At 44.4% G+C, this 19,236-nt stretch overlaps 1 protein-coding gene across 4 annotated transcripts in view; it reads right to left on the bottom strand.

Annotated features, from left to right (window-relative positions):
* The window catches only part of PRDM11 (PR/SET domain 11), a 55,494-nt gene extending 36,654 nt beyond the window's left edge, over window positions 1-18,840 (bottom strand). For 2 of the 4 annotated variants that reach the window (XM_084631108.1, XM_084631110.1), the window contains exons 1-2: window positions 18,213-18,840; window positions 8,315-8,486 (exon numbers count right to left, since the gene is read on the bottom strand). In XM_084631108.1, the coding sequence (XP_084487234.1) occupies window positions 8,315-8,329 (15 nt within the window). In that variant the 5' untranslated portion in view covers window positions 8,330-8,486; window positions 18,213-18,840. The remainder of the gene's footprint in view (window positions 1-8,314; window positions 8,487-18,212) is intronic. The other 2 variants (XM_084631111.1, XM_084631109.1) reach the window with 2 other exon arrangements.
* Window positions 18,841-19,236: the final 396 nt, after the last annotated feature.

Here is a 19,236-nt window from a genome sequence, read left to right as displayed (position 1 = left end):
ATCGGGATGGTTTGTCCCTGTAACCTCAACAGGGATTCCTTGAAATACAGCCAGCTCTCCTGGACTCCTTTCCCCTTCAAGTTAGTCCCCCAGGGGATCCTGGCCATCCGTTCCCTGAAGGAGTCAAAGTCTGCTTTCCTGAAGTCCAGGGTCCGTATCCTGCTGCTTACCTTTCTTCCCTGCGTCAGGATCCTGAACTCAACCAACTCATGGTCACTGCCTCCCAGATTCCCATCCACTTTTGCTTCCCCCACTAATTCTACCCGGTTTGTGAGCAGCAGGTCAAGAAAAGCGCCCCCCCTAGTTGGCTCCTCTAGCACTTGCGCCAGGAAATTGTCCCCTACGCTTTCCAAAAACTTCCTGGATTGTCTATGCACCGCTGTATTGCTCTCCCAGCAGATATCAGGAAAATTAAAGTCACCCATGAGAATCAGGGCATGCGATCTAGTAGCTTCCGTGAGCTGCCGGAAGAAAGCCTCATCCACCTCATCCCCCTGGTCCGGTGGTCTATAGCAGACTCCCACCACTACATCACTCTTGTTGCACACACTTCTAAACTTAATCCAGAGACACTCAGGTTTTTCTGCAGTTTCGTACCGGAGCTCTGAGCAGTCATACTGCTCCCTTACATACAGTGCTACTCCCCCACCTTTTCTGCCCTGCCTGTCCTTCCTGAACAGTTTATAACCATCCATGACAGAGACTTGGTGGGATAACTCACATGACTGGAGTACTGCCATGGATGGATATAAACTGTTCAGGAAGGACAGGCAGGGCAGAAAAGATGGGGGATTTGCACTGTATGTAAGAGAGCAGTAGGACGGCTCAGAGCTCCAGTATGAAACTGCAGAGAAACCAGAGAGTCTCTGGATTAAGTTTAGAAGTGTGAGCAGCAAGGGTGATGTCGTGGTGGGAGTCTGCTAGAGACTACCAGACCAGGGGGATGAGGTGGACAAGGCTTTCTTCTGGCAACTAACAGAAATTACTAGATTGCAGGCCCTGGTTCTCATGGGGGACTTCAATCACCCCATTATCTCCTGGGAGAGCAATACAGCGGTGCACAGACAATCCAAGAAGTTTTTGGAAAGTGTAGGGACAATTTCCGGGTGCAAGTGCTGGAGGAACCAACTAGGGGCAGAGCTCTTCTTGACTTGCTGCTCACAAACCGGGAAGAATTAGTAGGGGAAGCAAAAGTGGATGGGAACCTGGGAGACAGTGAGCACGAGATGGTCAAGTTCAGGATCCTGACACAAGGAAGAAAGGAGAGCAGCAGAATATGCACCCCGGACTTCAGAAAAGCAGACTTTGACTCCCTCGGGGAACTGATGGGCAGGATCCCCTGGGAGAATAACATGAGGGGGAAAGGAGTCCAGGATAGCTGACTGTATTTTAAAGAATCCTTATTGAGGTTGCAGGAACAAACCATCCCAACGTGTAGAAAGAAGAGTAAATATGGCAGTCGACCAGCTTGGCTTAACAGTGAAATCCTTGCTGATCTTAAACACAAAAAAGAAGCTTACAAGAAGAAGAAGACTGGACAAATGACCAGTAAAAATATTGCTCAGGCATGCCGGAGCGAAATCAGGATGGCCAAACCACACTTGGGAGTTGCAGCTAGCAAGGGATGTTAAGAGTAACAAGGAGGGTTTCTTCAGGTATGTTAGCAACAAGAAGGTAGTCAAGGAAAGCATGGGCCCCTTACTGAATGAGAGAGGCAACCTAGTGACAGAGGATGTGGAAAAAGCTAATGTACTCAATACTTTTTTTGCCTCTGTCTTCACGAACTAAGTCAGTTCCCAGACTACTGCACTGGGCAGCACAGTATGGGGAGGAGGTGACGAACCCAGTGTGGAGAAAGAAGTGGTTCAGGACTATTTAGAAAAGCTCGACGAGTACAAGTCATAGAATCATAGAATATCAGGGTTGGAAGGGACCTCAGGAGGTCATCTAGTCCAACCCCCTGCTCAAAGCAGGACCAATCCCCAATTAAATCATCCCAGCCAGGGCTTTGTCAAGCCTGACCTTAAAAACTTCTAAGGAACGAGATTCTACCACCTCCCTAGGTAACGCATTCCAGTGTTTCACCACCCTCCTAGTGAAAAAGTTTTTCCTAATATCCAACCTAAACCTCCCCCACTGCAACTTGAGACCGTTACTCCTTGTCCTGTCCTCTTCTACCACTCAGAATAGTCTAGAACCATCCTCTCTGGAACCACCTCTCAGGTAGTTGAAAGCAGCTATCAAATCCCCCCTCATTCTTCTCTTCTGCAGACTAAACAATCCCAGTTCCCTCAGCCTCTCCTCATAAGTCATGTGTTTCAGACCCCTAATCATTTTTGTTGCCCTTCGCTGGACTCTCTCTAATTTGTCCACATCCTTTCTGTAATGGGGGGCTCAAAACTGGACACAGTACTCCAGATGAGGCCTCACCAATGTCGAATAGAGGGGGACGATCACGTCCCTCGATCTGCTTGCTATGCCCCTACTTATACATCCCAAAATGCCATTGGCCTTCTTGGCAACAAGGGCACACTGCTGACTCATATCCAGCTTCTCGTCCACTGTCACCCCTAGGTCCTTTTCCGCAGAACTGCTGCCTAGCCATTCGGTCCCTAGTCTGTAGCGGTGCATTGGGTTCTTCCGTCCTAAGTGCAGGACCCTGCACTTATCCTTATTGAACCTCATCAGTTTTCTTTTGGCCCAATCCTCCAATTTGTCTAGGTCCCTCTGTATCCTATCCCTGCCCTCCAGCGTATCTACCACTCCTCCTAGTTTAGGATTATCCGCAAATTTGCTGAGAGTGCAATCCACACCATCCTCCAGATCATTTATGAAGATATTGAACAAAACCGGCCCCAGGACCGACCCCTGGGGCACTCCACTTGATACCGGCTGCCAACTAGCCATGGAGCCATTGATCACTACCCGTTGAGCCCGACAATCTAGCCAACTTTCTACCCACCTTATAGTGCATTCATCCAGCCCATACTTCTTTAACTTGCTGACAAGAATACTGTGGGAGACCGTGTCAAAAGCTTTGCTAAAGTCAAGAAACAATACATCCACTGCTTTCCCTTCATCCACAGAACCAGTAATCTCATCATAAAAGGCGATTAGATTAGTCAGGCATGACCTTCCCTTGGTGAATCCATGCTGACTGTTCCTGATCACTTTCCTCTCATGTAAGTGCTTCAGGATTGATTCTTTGAGGACCTGCTCCATGATTTTTCCGGGGACTGAGGTGAGGCTGACTGGCCTGTAGTTCCCAGGATCCTCCTTCTTCCCTTTTTTAAAGATTGGCACTACTTTAGCCTTTTTCCAGTCATCCGGGACTTCCCCCGTTCGCCACGAGTTTTCAAAGATAATGGCCAATGGCTCTGCAATCACATCAGCCAACTCCTTAAAAAAAGGGAAGGAGGAGGATTCAGGGAACTACAGGCCAGTCAGCCTCACTTCAGTCCCTGGAAAAATCATGGAGCAAGTCCTCAAGGAATCAGTTCTGAAGCAACTTAGAGGAGAGGAAAGTGACCAGGAACAGTCAACATGGATTCACCAAGAGCAAGTCATACCTAACTAACTTAATTGCCTTCCATGACGAGATAACTGGCTCTGTGGATGAGGGGAAAGCAGTGGACATGTTATTCCTTGACTTTAGCAAAGCTTTTGATACGGTCTCCCACAGTATTCTTGCCAGCAAGTTAAAGTAGAATGGCTGGATGAACGGACTATAAAGTGGATAGAAAGTTGGCTAGATTGTTGGGCTCAACGGGTAGTGATCAATAGCTCCATGTCTAGTTGGCAGCTGGTATCAAGCGGAGTGCCCCAAGGGTCAGTCCTGGGGCTGGTTTTGTTCAATATCTTCATTAACGATCTGGAGGATGGTGTGGATTGCACCCTCAGCAAGTTTGCATATGACATTAAACTGGGAGGAGTGGTAGATACGCTGGAGGGTAGGGAGAGGATACAGAAGGACCTAGAAAAATTAGAGGATTGGGCCAAAAGAAATCTGATGAGGTTCAGCAAGGACAAGTGCAGAATCCTGCACTTAGGATGGAAGAATCCCATGCACTGCTACAGACTAGGAACTGAGCAGCTAGGCAGCAGTTCTGCAGAAAAGAACCTAGGGGTTACAGTGGACAAGAAGCTGGATATGAGTCAACAGTGTGCCCTTGTTGCCAAAAAGGCTAATGGTAGTTTGGGCTGTATAAGTAGGGGCATTGCCAGCAGATCGAGGGACATGATCATTCCCCTCTATTCAGCACTGGTGAGGCCTCATCTGGAGTACTGTATCCAGTTTTGGGCCCCCCATTACAGAAAGGATGTGGACAAATTAGAGAGAGTCCAGTGGAGGGCAACAAAAATGATTAGGGGGCTGGAGCACATGATTTATGACGAGAGGCTGAGGGAACTGGGATTATTTACTCTGCAGAAGAGAAGAATGAGGGGGGGATTTGATAGCTGCTTTCAACTACCTGAAAGGGGATTCCAAAGAGGATGGATTTAGACTGTCCTCAGTGGTAGCAGATAACAGAACAAGGAGTAATGGTCTCAAGTTGCAGTGGGGGAGGTTTAGGTTGGATATTAGGAAAATCTTTTTCACTAGGAGGGTGGTGAAGCACTGGAATGGGTTACCGAGGGAGGTGGTGGAATCTCCTTCCTTAGAGGTTTTTAAGGTCAGGCTGGACAAAGCCCTGGCTGGGATGATTTAGTTGGGGATTGGTCCTGCTTTGAGCAGGGGGTTGGACTAGATGACCTCCTGAGGTCCCTTCCAACCCTGATATTCTATGATCTCATGTGTATTAGGCTAGGGTCATTGACAATCATCGTTGCACCAGCAACCATTCCTACTAGTGAATTGATGTTTGAGGTCACAGCAAAAATCCTTCCTCCACAGCTGTAGTGATGGTAAAAGTTTTTTCCCTCCCCCCCAACCATGCTTTTTTTTTTTTTTTTTTTTAAAAAAAAAGCACCCTGAAAAGGGATAATGGGTGGAATGGCCCATCCTCTTATTATTCTGTCTACCACTTAGGCCTAGTTTTCAAAGCACCAATTTTGGTTTATTAATTTTCAATCCCTTATTTCTTTTGTTTACCAGTCATAATTTTAATACAGTCCTAGCCGGATAATATTAGAAAATCCTCTTTGTTTCAATTAGTTTAGTTTTTTGTTTCCTCTTTGGATTTATATAACAGGTTATTGTGACAGTTCATGGACCTTTACCTATTTTCCACTGGTTAGGCTCACAGTTACGATAGGTCTTCAATAGACCTGAGCTACTGAAACAGAACACAGGGATGCAGACAAGATAGAGCTCCAGCTGAACAGCCCTTTAAGGTGGTACCATATTCTCTAGATGGAAAAGAGCTCCTCGTTGCAGGTGATAGGACTGAGATTTAAAATGTTTTGCCCTTCCAGTATTAAATTTAAACCCCAAACTCACAAACTGAAAACCTTAGCACTTTGTGTATGCCATCCTGCCCCATACACACTGATCTCGTCTCATTACTTTATTAAGCTATGAGTCACCTTATCTCAAAGGAGCCCTCCCCACTTTTTACCTGCCTCAACGGCAAGCAAGAGGTGGAGAGAAGCGAGCAGGGGGCAGGACTCAGGGGAAGAGGTGGAGCGAGGGTGGAAACTAAGGGGGAAGAGGCGGGGCGGGGCCATAGTTCGGGTACCGATGGCCCCCCAAATTCTAGGGAGCTTCTGATGCTCCTGCGGATGAGCATGCCCTGTCCTGAGCATAGCTGCACACAGCTTTGCTTATCTGTAGGAGCCATACTACTACAGTGTCACTTTTAGTTTTACCAATTCCTGAAACACAATACATGTCCCGCTTGCTCTTGCTACCACACACATTACAGCCCCTGTAGATGGCAATATACACACAATTAGCCAAAGGGAAGTTATGTTTGGGGTCTGTAAGGGCCAGATTTTCAAAAGAGCTGGCATCCAATAGGCTCAGCTTGTTTGAAAATCTGGTTTTACTAGTCTTTATACTGCTCCACATACCTCCTGCAACACTTGCCAATTTTAATCTTGGTGAGTCCAGGCAGTTCTCATTCATAAAAATTAATGTCTTCAATATGGGTTTTAGATTTTGGTCCTAAGCTAAAAGTTTTCTCCTGACCACCTCCCCTATGAACCATTGTCAAGGCTCAAAGTTCCTTAGCATCAACAGCATTCTCACCTGTGGGGTTTGTGTTTGTTTGCTTTGGGAAGGTGGGGCAGAATCGGGGAATGACTGGTACCCGTAACCTGGGCTAGAGTAATGGATTTCTCTTGTCTAGATTCTTACGCTGGGTGTTGGGGGGGAAAAGGGAGGGCACCCAAGTGCCTTTAGCATTTTATAACACACACGTCAAGTCCAAGAGGTTCCATCAACCAACCCAGCTGTGAACCTGAAACCCTGACACATAACACCCAACATGTTATAGACAAGGATCAAAGTGCTTCTCTGCCTCTCAAATGAAATCTCCAATGCATTTCAAAGGTATTTTCATGCAGGTTCTAAACACTCACTCAGTGTGCACTTCTTCTGGCTAGCCCACGAAATGACCTAGATAAGTGACACCGGTTCTTGATGTATTTCAACATCTACCCCAAAAGAAAGAGTGTGGGCAGGAAGCAGACCCCAGAGATACCATTTTAAATAGCAGATGTGGCTATCCCAGCTGGTAAACTGCCATTTTAATTTCTTACCCACAGATATGGGAAGTGATTCATGAAAATCAATAGAAAAGAATTAGCTGAAAGGCACAGAGATAATTCATATGGCCCAACTGTCATGGGCAGAACTGCCCGTAGTACCAGCACTGCCTGGCATCTCACCCTCCAGTGCCCATCAGAAGGACACCCAGGCAATGATCAAGGTTTTATATGTATTAGTCCCTCTGAAGAGCAATTACAAAGAGTTAGCCTTTCACTCTTTCTGTTTCTAGAAGTTCAAGCCATTCATTACTTTATCAATAATATTTTCTTTTCCCTTATTCAGGTGAATGTTGAGTGCTGATGAAAGGGATGGACAGAGCACAGCTGAGAGACAGGTGAAGCATTGGCAGATTCTGTGAAAACTTCCCACATGGAGCTTGATCAATTCACCTCTATCCATCTTGCTGCTCTGACAATGTACTTCAGTGCAGCCTCCACAGATGTACCGCTGCTGGGATTCCACCCAATTCTGACAATGTACATAGCCCTGAGTGTGCCCTATTTTTTCAGTCTTTGGCTTCTCCTAAGTAGATTGATGATATTGTCATACTGTCTAGACAAATGCCCACTAGGGACTAAGTAGAGACTAAGTACAAAACTAACTTCCATTCATGATCATGTGAAATGAGGTCTCTAGAGGTAAACTATATAATTTACCTATTGCAACTTCAAGTCCTTCATCTTAAAAAGGTGGAGGAGTAGGAAGAGATCTCAGGTCACTTACACAACCATCTACAGTTGTAGAGTTAGTCATAGCAATAGACACACAGATATAGAGAAGGGCGGTTATCAAACACCCAAATCAAAAGTGTACTGTTGGAAAAAATTCTCAGATTTAAAATTTTTTGCAGCAGGGACCATTTCTACTTCTGTTCATGCAGCAGGCTCCCAATCCAAGTCAGGCTTCTGGGCACTACTGTAATATAAATATTGAATAACACTCCTGGCTCCAGAGAGATTGACTGGGTAGGACTCAACAGAGCTTTTTCATCTATGACTTCTAGGATGATGATATTTGATAGGCTCTTTACAGTTATTATAAAGAAAAACCACTATCAATATTACAGGATGTTACATATCATGCAGCTGCCTCCTTTCCAGAGATTTAAGGCTTGTCTACACTTAAAATGCTACAGCACCACAGCTGTGTAGCTTCAGTGTAAACACTACCTATGTTGATGGGAGGGATTCTCCCGTCAGAGTAGGTAATCCATCTCCCAGAGAGGTGGTAGCTAGATTGACAGAAGAATTTTTCTGACAAACAGTGCCTTCTACAAGGGGACTTTGGTCAGTTTAATTATGCTGCTCAGAGGGTGTGGATTATTCACACCCCGACCTACATAGTTAAACCGACCTAATTTTCCAGTGTTGACCAGGCTCTAGCTTCATTCTCCAAATGAATGGGGGAGGTGTAGCTTTAGAAAGGAAGAGGGCAAAAGTAACCAAAACTCCTGACATAACTGACATGAATTTCTAAAATTCTAACAAACTCACTCAGCTCTTTAAAAGCATAACAATAGCACCAGTTATAACAAGAGCAAATAAACTCTTCTATAAAATGGAAACCAAAGCAAGAATCATATTTGTTCTTCCTCATTTGTACCTTCTTGTAGGCCATTAGGAAGATAAGATCTCACAGTACAACAGAGCTGGTAAAGCTGCCTGTAGGTTAGGGGTTCATGTTACACAGCTTGCATCCATGTTGCCTGAGTGTGGTCATTTTGATCGCCTTTTCCTCAGCGTAGGCTGCAGGCCAGCTATGCCTGGGATCAAATCTGCCAAGAAATCAGATATCCGTGTGCTGAATTCATCAACGCTATAATTCTATCTGCACATTCCCTTCTATATAGAGAAGGGGAAGTTTGGGCACTGCATTCCCTAACCCAGAGCCTCTCACAGAGGCAGGGAACTTTTGAAGTTATATTCCCTCATACCTCTGTTCTGAGGGTGCATTCTATTCCCAAAGCAAGCAGTTTATGCAAGAATAGCTGCAGCTCCTTTATGACAGGGACAAATTTTAAGAACACACACTAGTGGAAACAAAAAAAAGATTTGAAGGGCTTAATCCAATTCATAGCAAAGTTAATGAAAAACCTTACAATACTTCAGAAGAACAAACTATCTCATTGACCACAGAAACCCACAAGCTAGCCCAGAATATCCAGTAACTCCCAGAAAAGCCTTTCAAACACATGACCACAGAATAATCCTACTCAACAAATACCAGCAAAATCCACAGAATCATGAAAGAAATAGCATTGATTTACTTGGCGCTAATGCCACAAAGAAAGCAATCCAATAAGTAGTTACAACCTCTGGATACACAAGATAAAGAGAGCACAACCCCTGCAATTGCTCTCTATTGAGCAGACCCTATAGCACTGGAATCCTATCAGTTTCTCTTCTGATACATTTCCACAGATTTCAGAACAGATTTCTCAAGGAACAAAGCAACACACCATGCACGTAGGGATATTTAACCATATATGAATGATGGTTCTGGAGGGCTAAACAATGCACAAGGCTTGAAGAATTCATAAAGTTCCCAATGGCCCAAGGACTTTGCCTACTAGCCAGGATTATGAAAGTTATTTTTGCACTGCCATACCTCCTTCCCTACAAAACCTATAAGAAGCAGAAGCCAGGGTACCATCAAAATTCAGGCAGATGTCAATGCATTTGGTTACATGCTATTCACATTTGTAAATCTTCTTCATAACCATAAGTGACAGAAACTCAGTAGTTAAAGAAGTGAAAGCTTAGATTCTGCCAAAGTTGATGGTACCTATTCAGGGACACTTCCTACTTGCCTAGGCAGGTGGATTTTTCAAGCCCTCATGAAACAAGTACATGTGCAGTCTCTAATATATATTTATATAATGAGAATGTACTATGATGAATGAGTAGAAACAATCACCAGTATTGATTTCTGTTGAGGTCAGTTTTCCAAGTTTATTGGCAGAGTTCAGTAATTGCTTCTTAAGGTGGGTTAAAAGGCCAATCACTAACTGTAGCCATATCTAACATCTGTCCTGGTACCTTCCAAGCAAAATGTCTCCTCTTCCAAAGAAAATGGCAGACTACAATAAGGAGACAGGCTGCACAGACTAGGTGTAAAAGAGAAGCCAGCAATCAAAGGAGCATTTTGGGAACCCAGAGTGAAAGGTACAAATGATTTTAGAATTTCATCCTTAAAACAATTGCAACTGAAAACATATTTTCTCCCTTGCATATTCCTCTCTTATTAGTTTCTTCTTCTTAGTTATTTATTCTTGTTTTATTAGTTATTATTTGATTCTGCAACTATATTTTATTTAACTTAATACAACAGTTTAGGATACAGTTTGTACGAAAGGTGATCAAAATAAAGCTTCATTGTACTGAAAGCGAATGTGCTATACAGTGTTTCAGCTGTTGCCTTTAATTGTCAGCATGGAAACATTTGGTGTCCCTTAGCAATAATAGCTCCAATTACTGACCTTGAGTGGGTGAACTTAGAAATAGGACTCATCAGGAATTTGTAAAAGTTTCAGGTCTGTAACACTCCTGTTTATTGTTCACAAGTGTGGGATTCCCAAACATATATCTGTGTCCTGGCTCATGAATTCAGATAGGAGTGAAAACAAATAGGTTCTCACTTAGCTTTATGCTAGTGTAATACATACAGAAATGTGTGTGGCTTTCAGTGGAAGGTAAGAAAAAATGCCTAAATATGAGATAGTGTTTCATACCATCAGCTCATGCATTGTCACCAGTTTGTACTCCTGTATCACCCCAGATACACCCATATGAGCCTCCACTGACTTTGGCAATTAATTTGAGAGCTAAGCCAACCACAGGAGCTTGCCCAAAATCAGGATCCACAAAACTACAGGCACTGAGCTTTGCCAGTACAGATTATTTCTGACCCACAGTACCCCCTGCTATACCAGTCTTGGGTTCCCTTCACACACCTCTGATGAAGCCCCTAAGTAACGACAGACAGCATGCCTTTCTATTTTAGTTCTGCTCTCCAATCCATTTGGGACATCAGAACTTCATATGTGACATACCTGGCACATTAGTTAGCACCCAAGTGGTCACAACGTTGTGGCTACAAGGGCTAATCCAACTGTCAAGACCACTCTGAAGCTTTAATTAATGCACAATACGGTTCTCCACTTGCTCAGCTGGGCATCTTGCCCGGGGGCTGCCATGTGATCTATGATCTACACCGACTTTCTGTTAAATGTGAGGTGTAATTCAAACTGCTGGTTTAACTGATAAAGCCTGTTATGCTTTGGGTCCTGTGTGTCAAAGGGTATTCTGCACAGCAACTAGACACCCGTGGCTGGCCTGTGCCAGCCAACTCAGGCGAGCAGGGCTTGGGCTGTGGGGCTGTTTCACTACTGTGTAAACATCTGGGCTTGGGCTGGCACGTGGGCTCTATGACCCTGTGAGGTGGGACGGTCCCAGAACTCAGGCTCCAGCCAGGGCCTGGAAGTCTACAGCCCCGCAGCCATGAGCTCGAGTCCACTGGCTCAGGCCAGCTGCGGGATTTTCTTTGCTGTATAGACTAGGGATGCAAAATATCAAATGGTTATACAGTTAACGAAGAAGTATTAGCTTACTGTTAATATATTGCAGTTAATGTTTAAAACAGATTGGCAGCAGCCTGGACCCTAGACCTCACCACGTGGGAGCAGGCGATGGCCCCCGACCCCGTCATGTTAACAATTAAACGGTTAATTGATATAATTTTAATAGTTTAAATGGGTACTTTTTCAAACCATATTTACATCCCTAGTGTAGACATACCCTAGAAATCTGCCTCTCTCCATGTTATACAATGGCATGTTATACCTCCAGCTGAGGTACTGGAGAAGAGAGGGGATGGGGACATGATGTACTTGGCAGAGAACCTTGATTCTGTAATTTGCTTCCCAACTTGGTCCAACACAAATTCAATCCATTGGCCTCCAAAGTAATCTATTGCTAGGCCTCTATTGCCAGCCTTTTACCAAGGCTTTTAATGAAACAGGGAAGATCTTAGCTCTGTAGGTAAACACTACGTCAACTTTAATTTCTTTACTGATATGTTTTTATTAAGAGTTCAAAAGCCTACAATATTTTTGTCAGGCACACTGTATAAGCTGACATTACAAATAAATACCATCATACGGGGCATGCTGTGGTTTGCCTAATAGCAGCTGTAGAATGGCTGGGCTATGTTGCTGACGCAGGCAGACAACTGAAGTAAAACTGTAATCTAAGAAACAGCAGCATAATGAGAGAGGGGTGGAGAAACTAGTCCTTTTGCTTATGCCCACACAACAGCTAAGAAGTTTGGTTCCCAGCTCACACAGACCCATACACTCTAGTTTAGCTCAAGCTAGTGTGCTAAAAATAGTGGCATGGCTGCACCAACAAGGGTGGAGGCTCAGGCTAGCTCAAGCAGAGCTAACATATGTCTACACGAGCTGTGAAGCATACCTCCCAGCTGCTGTGTAGGCATGCCTTTTGTGTGAAGTTAGATTAGATGTACACACCTAGATACCCTGACGATGGGCACATTATAAAAAGCTATTTGTGACTATGGATTGCACTGAGATGGTAGCCTGTAGTATATTTCATTGACATTTCTTTGGAGACCATCAGTTTTTAACACAGCTGCTACTCTGAAACCTGAAGATTTTAACTTTCATTTAAAAACATATATATATATATATATATATATATATATATATATATATATATGTTTTCACCTTCTGAATGCAAAGAAAATGTTTTGAATGTGAAACACTTGGAATGTTGTCTTCTGGAGGCTGAAGACACAAAGCTTTTAAGCAATAGTTCTGAGAAATGTGAAGTGTGAGACTGGCAGAGACCGACAGGGTTTTTTGCCTTCCTCTGCAGCATAGGGCGCAGGTCATTTGCCGGTTTAAACTAGAGTAAGTGCTGGATTCTCTGTAACTTGACCTCTTTAAATTATGATTTCAGGACTTCAGTAACTCAGCCAGAGGTTATGGGCCTATTACAGGAGTGGGTTGATGAGGTTCTATGGCTTGCATGTGTAGGAGGTCAGACTAGATGATCATGATGGGCCCTTTTGGCCTTAATGTCTATGAATCCCATTCCTCTCAATGAGGTGTTGACTCTGAAGCCTAAGGGTAACTGTTTAAGCATCAGCATTCTGAACAGCCTCACTCTTTCAGCCAAAAGAACTTGAGATTTTGGGAGCTCAAATACCTTCTCTTACCCCACCACACTGCCCCTTGCTGTAGCCTGAATCTTACTTAATGAGCAGTCTAAAGTGTGAAAACTGTTCACAGACCAGTTTCCATTAGTCTATATTATATACAAAGTATTTCTAAATGGTAAATATTTTCACATGCAGCACCTCAGAATTGCCACCTTTTCCTTTCCTATTCTCTCACCTACCCAGTCTTTCCTATTATTAATACAGTGCTTGACATGAAATAGGCACTTTGGAGAACAAATAAAACATAAGCTCCCTTCCCTTGAAGTGCTTTTCTCTGTTTTTCTTTCACCCACTTCTCTGTTCTCACCCTGTCTCTCGAGAGGCCACATGCAGAGCTTTTCTGAGTTCTCTATTTGGCCTTTTCAGTATGCAGTATGATTGCTCTCTTGGGGATCCCCTCTATTCTGAAGATTCTCCCAGCATGTTCTCCTCTCTAACGTTTCTTCTAGGCTGTGGAATCAGGTGATCAGCTCCCAATCTTCCCTCCATGAGCTCAACCAAGAGGGAATCCTTAAAACACAACATTGCACTGGGCAGTTTTAAAAGGGACCATCGGTATAGAAGGAACCTTTCCACTCGGGGCGGGGAGGGGGAAAGCTTTCAGCAGCAGAGAGAAAATGGGGGAAAAGAGCCAAAGCCTGTAAAATGAGCATCCACTTGCCCCATTACTAGGGAAAAGGCCAGTGCTAAGGGAGACACTTCAACCTCCTATAATTGTGCAGGAGTCCTTGGTCCATGAAGCCTTACGCTTCTCATTCCAAAAGCCAGGGCTGCAGAGGTGACCTCATTTTTCAAGCAAAAACTAGTTAGTGCCCTTTTTGGTGGAATGTGTTGCAAATGTAAATATAACGAGAAGGAGGGTAGACTGTGATTAGATGCAGAAAAGCTAAGCAGCCCAACCAAAGCCAGCACAGTCTAGATAGGGCAGTGGACTGGGAGTCAGATGAGCTGGCTTCTATTCCCAGATCTAACACAGATCCACTGTGTGATCGAGGCAATTTACTTCACCTTTCTATTACTCTGTTTCTCCTCCAAACCCTTGTCTGTCAGGTTGATTTAGCTTGTAAGCACTTTGGGACACACACATCGCTTATTTTGTGCCTGTACAGACCTTAGCAAAATGAGTGGGCACTAGTCTAATCAATATTACCATGTGGTAATGTTTCTGTGGTTTGCCTAATAATGGCAGTTGCTGAATGCACAGACTACCTTTATAACAGACAAGGTGTCTTCGGGAGGCACATACCTGGAGTCAGAAGAACCTCTACTCAGTGAGCTTGACGTTAACCAAAGGGCAAGTATTAGAGACGAGAGAACCCAAACTCTGCACTGGGAAAGCATGTGAATTACATCTAGACAAATGGCAAACAGAATCTAAGGGACTACCACCTTCTTAAGATTCCAAAGAGCTGCACAACATATTCAGCAAAGTGTCTTTTTCTTTATTTTGGCTTCTCTTGTGAAAGCAATAGATTGTTCTGAATGTTAGGTACATGCACCCCCTCATGTGGTGCATATGGGGCTATGTTTAGCTTCTCCAGGCAAATCTTCTGGAGAAGATTTTAAGAAGCTCCTTCATTTTATTGCTGGGGATAAAAAACAAATAAAAGTAAAAAATCTCAACAAAAAAACCTTGCATTACTACATTAAATGGCAAGCAATAAAATAATTAACTGCAGAAATCAAGTTTTCTTAAAACTAGTTTTCAGTGCAAAAGTCACTGTCACCAAAATCCTTCCGACTAAACTATCCAAAAAGCGAGTGATTGTTGCCAGCCTTAGAGCAGCTAATGTGACTCAGAACCAGAAAGATAAAGAGCAATCCATGAAATGTTAAGACGATATTGTGCTTGATATACGTGTGTGAACTATATTTCAGGGAAATGCTAGACTGTTGTTTGTAGGCCAGCAGAGAAGAGTGTCTTAGATACAAGTGTCCTTTGACTGAAAATAAATATACGTCCTAATATTGTGTTTTGTTTCAGATCATAATCTTCAATTTGAAGCAAAAATGCTCTGTCCTAATTTTTATGTCATTAGAGAGCTTAAAAAAATAGAGCCACTTTCCTCCCTGCTTTCATTGCCTTGTAACATTTCACTCCATACCAAGATGACATTTAGGGTCCATTTCTGTCAGATGCCAAGTACCCTTAACTTCTACTGAGTCAAGTGGGAGTTGAAGTTCTTCTTTACTTCCCAGGAACTGCTTAGCAGGTTGGATCCTTGGACTGTCCGCTTTTTGGGGCAGGGATCAATATTTTTTAAGTACGCTGCACCTAATGTAAAACACTTTATGCACTCACAGTGCTAGAGGAACAATGATTTGCTGTGATAGGTTTTGGGTTGTTTTATTTAAGTCAGTCCTTTTTTCTCTTCAATTTATATAAGATACTAGTCATTGAAAAGGGAAGGGAACACAGGGGCCCAAGAGTTTTGCGTAGAGGCTGAACTATAGCTTTCCTAATTCAACAAACCAGGGTTCTATCCTGGTTTGGTACGTTATCTCACTTCCCCAACCAGAATGCCTGGAGAATCAAAGGTATTGATTTCCTCCCAACCTGAGAAGCCGTAGTCCTCACTTCTTGGGGGGGTTCAGAAGGAAGCCCCAAGGATTTAATAACAATAAAAGGAATTTCACTGCTCCTATCAACAATATGCATTCAGCTCAAACAAACAAGGTGAAAGTTTTCTATATGGTAAATAACTACTTCAGCAAAGCACTGCAACAATTTCCATTTCCACTCTGTGGGGGATCTAGGGCAGGGGAAAGAGTGTTTCTCAGTTTTAATTTTAAAACCAGACAACGTGAACCTTACTAACATTAATACTGGGTAAATGAATATGCAGAAACCAGCTTTGACTCAAAATGGAAAATGCAGATCTTATTCTTTTACGTAAGTAGATCCCTGGATAATACAAGTTTTAGTTCCTCCCAAGGAAATGTACTCCACATGGACTTAGCTTTTAGCAAACATATCACATACCTTGAGGGCTCATCTGTCCAGACAACAGCATAACTTCTAATTCTTGTAGCAAGAGTCAGTTATTTGTTAATTTATTTATGGTGTTTAAATGATTTCAAAATATAGCTGATAACATTGTTTTTTATATGTTGCACTACATAGCTCTTTGTCTTCTCTCTCCACTCTTATTTTTAGTACCAAAAACCTTCTTAATCCTAAACAATATTTCACACCTTCCAATTCTGACTTCAAGCCACTCTTCTTTTTCCAGTATGCAACACAGGATGACCAAGTTCAAAGTTTTTAACCCTGTATTTTGGCCCACCATCCTTGTTTAAATAACTTCTAATTTTTTTAATACATACATGGATCCAGGGTGACTAGATGTCCCGATTTTATAGGGACAGTCACAATATTTGGGGCTTTTTTCGTGTATAGGCACCTATTGCCCCCAACCCTGATTTTTCACATTTGTTATCTGGTCACCCTATATGGATGGATCAGAATCCAATAGACTGAACCTGGAGCCGGGATTTCACAAATTCAAATTCTGGCTGCTCTGGTGCTTACTTGCTGTGAGATCTTGAGTTAGTGACTTCACTTCTGAAACTTGTTTCTCTTAGTAGGGGATAGAGCTTAATTACTGAGGGTATGGGGTGGTGAGGCTTACTTTGTAAAATGGTTTGAAAATGTAAATTATTTCTAAGTGTTAGTGTGCTGCCTGGATTTACCAGGCACTATAAAAGCATATAGCTAGGCCTTCTTGAATTATTCCCGGCAACTATTTTATTGTTGAAGATTTCACACTTTTTCTGGCTTCAAATCATTCACAACCAAACTGTGATTTCTGAAAATCTGTTATTTGGAAGTATCTGACCAGTGACTTATGAGAACAAGTTTCAGCCTCTGGGGTATTTGTGAGCAGCTAACTTGGGATATGCATGATGTGTGGTTCATCACACAAACCATATGATATTGTGTCTGTTTCCTGAGTGGCAACAAATGGTTTACGCAGAAATATAAATGAATAATCAACAGCAAATAGAATAGCCAATTGCTGGATGATCATTTGTAAAAAGTTTGGGATTTGCAATGGCTGTCTCAATACTCAGGAACACTACATCTAACTCCACAAAAACAAAAAAACCTTAACTTTTTATTTGAGAATTTCTCTGTGCCATACCTATTTAACAGTGGTTATTTTGGGAACAAAGAAGTGATAGTACACTACTCACACCCTACCTATAACCTCAAACCAGCCTGAAGTTTTTGTTAAAACAGTAAGCAATAGAGTAATTACTGCTGACATTTAAACTGACATCCTTAGGCTTCAGAGTCAATGACACCTTTACACAAACGGGGCCATCTCACACCTCTCAGAATTTGCTATGTCAGTCTAGCTGCACTTACATAAGATACGATTTGCTCAGGTTCAGAGGTTTGCTTCGCAGTGAAAGCTATAATTACTTAATGAAATCTTAAATTCTGCAGTAGCTGAGGAGGCCAGCTGCAAAATGCTGGCAAGGCATGACACTACCCAGTGGTGCATCCCAGAATCTCGGGGATGGGCAGAGTCAGCACAGAAAGGTCCTTATCAAGCAAAGAAAATGCAAAGCTAACCCCGCAGTATCATTCTGAGTTACACCGTTAGCTCAAGGGGACTAGGGGAAGACACTGATGGGCATGGTATAAGAACCTGAACAGAAATTAACCGGCGACAGTGGGGGAGACTGTAACACACTCCCTCATCCGACACATAGCCTCAGCCCCCTCTCCCACAACATTTAACTATGTTCAGCATCCCGCCCATAACCAATTACCCCCATAACACATAGTTACTACCCCACAGCCTCCCACTCCAATCCCCACCAAACCAGCACCTCACCTCCTCTCACCGCCCCCCTATCCTTTAGCGGACCCGCCCCCGCGTTCCAACCTCGAACGCTCGCTACCCTCCCCCACCGCCCATAGGCCCGCGGCCGCGTCACTCACCGGATACAATGTAACAACTAGGGGAGGAAGGGGCGGGCAAGAAAAAAGGCAACATCGGAGCGGGCGGGAGAGGAGGGGGCCGAGCCCAGCGCCCGCCCAGGGGAGGGGGAGGCACCTACCTGCCCGCTCGCGGACCCCGGGGCAGGCCGGTGGGTGGGGGGAGGCCCCTTTCCCCCCAGCGCCCCCTCCGCAGGGAGCCGCGGCCCCCCGCCCAGCGCGGCTCCGTCCCCGCGCTCCGCCCCCCTCCGCCCCCGCGCTCCGCAGCCATTTTCGTGGCCACCTTGGCTACCAAAGGGGCTGACTCACCTCGGCGCTGCGGGCTCGGGGGCCCCGCCTCGGCGTAGGGGGGCCCGCTCTGCCCGGGGGCCCCCGGCTCGCTGCCCCCTCCCTCCCCGCCGGCCCGGCCAGCCCGGCTCGCTAGTCCCAGGCGAGGACGGGTCCCGTGGCCGGGCCGGGCTCGGCGGCGGCGGCTCCCTCCCTCCCGGCCGTGACCACCATCTTATTAGCACAGGAAATGACATGGAGAACGGAAGAGAGGGGCGTTCGGGGGCCGAGCCCGGGGACCCCCCGAACCGGGGGAGGGAGGCGCAGCCGCCCGGGCCCGGGGATCTCCCAGTGCCCCTGCGCTCCCCACTTCCCTCCGAATAGCCGCCCAGCCGGGAGCCCAGAACCTCATTGCCACCCCCTCCTGATCCGGCACTTTCAGCAGAAAAGCAGCAGGAATGGGCACGAAAACTGGAAAAAGGAGGAGGACTTGAAAAGGGTTAAAAGCAACTTTGGGGAAAGAAAAAAAAATTGCAAAGCCAAGTTGCTGGGCTTTTCTCTGGCTTCTTTCTGTGCCCCTCGGGCTCCACATTTCATTTGCTCCCTGGGTCTCTGCTGTCGCCTGCTGCCTTGCAAACTCATCCCACTTTTGACTTCTAAAAAATATTCACAGTCACATGTGACTTTTGGGGAGGAGGCGTCTTAGATCAATGACTATTTGAAATAAAGTTTGCAGAAAAAGATAAACATTCTCTCCCCCATTCATTACACTTTATGGTTTTACGTGCTGATCCTGCAAAACCGTATAAGAGATGCCTGTAACTTTCTGCACTGTGAGTGCTTATTGAAGTTATTGGGACTATTTGAGTGCATACAATTAAGCTTGTGTTCTCGGAGGACTGAGGCCATTGATTTTAAAACTGGATCTCTTTACATGTGTAAAGTTATTTACATGCAAAGGCATTTGCATAGTTGGGTCCTGTTTAGTGCTATTGAAGGAAAGTTGGTGGAAATTCCATCACTCTGGACATTCTTAAAGAAAAACGGACAAAACACTAGGAAATAT

This window comes from Lepidochelys olivacea (assembly GCF_965140295.1).
Source record: "Lepidochelys olivacea isolate rLepOli2 genome assembly, chromosome: 6".
NCBI classification, from domain to species: domain Eukaryota; kingdom Metazoa; phylum Chordata; order Testudines; family Cheloniidae; genus Lepidochelys; species Lepidochelys olivacea.
This window is presented reverse-complemented; position numbering and strand designations above follow the sequence as displayed.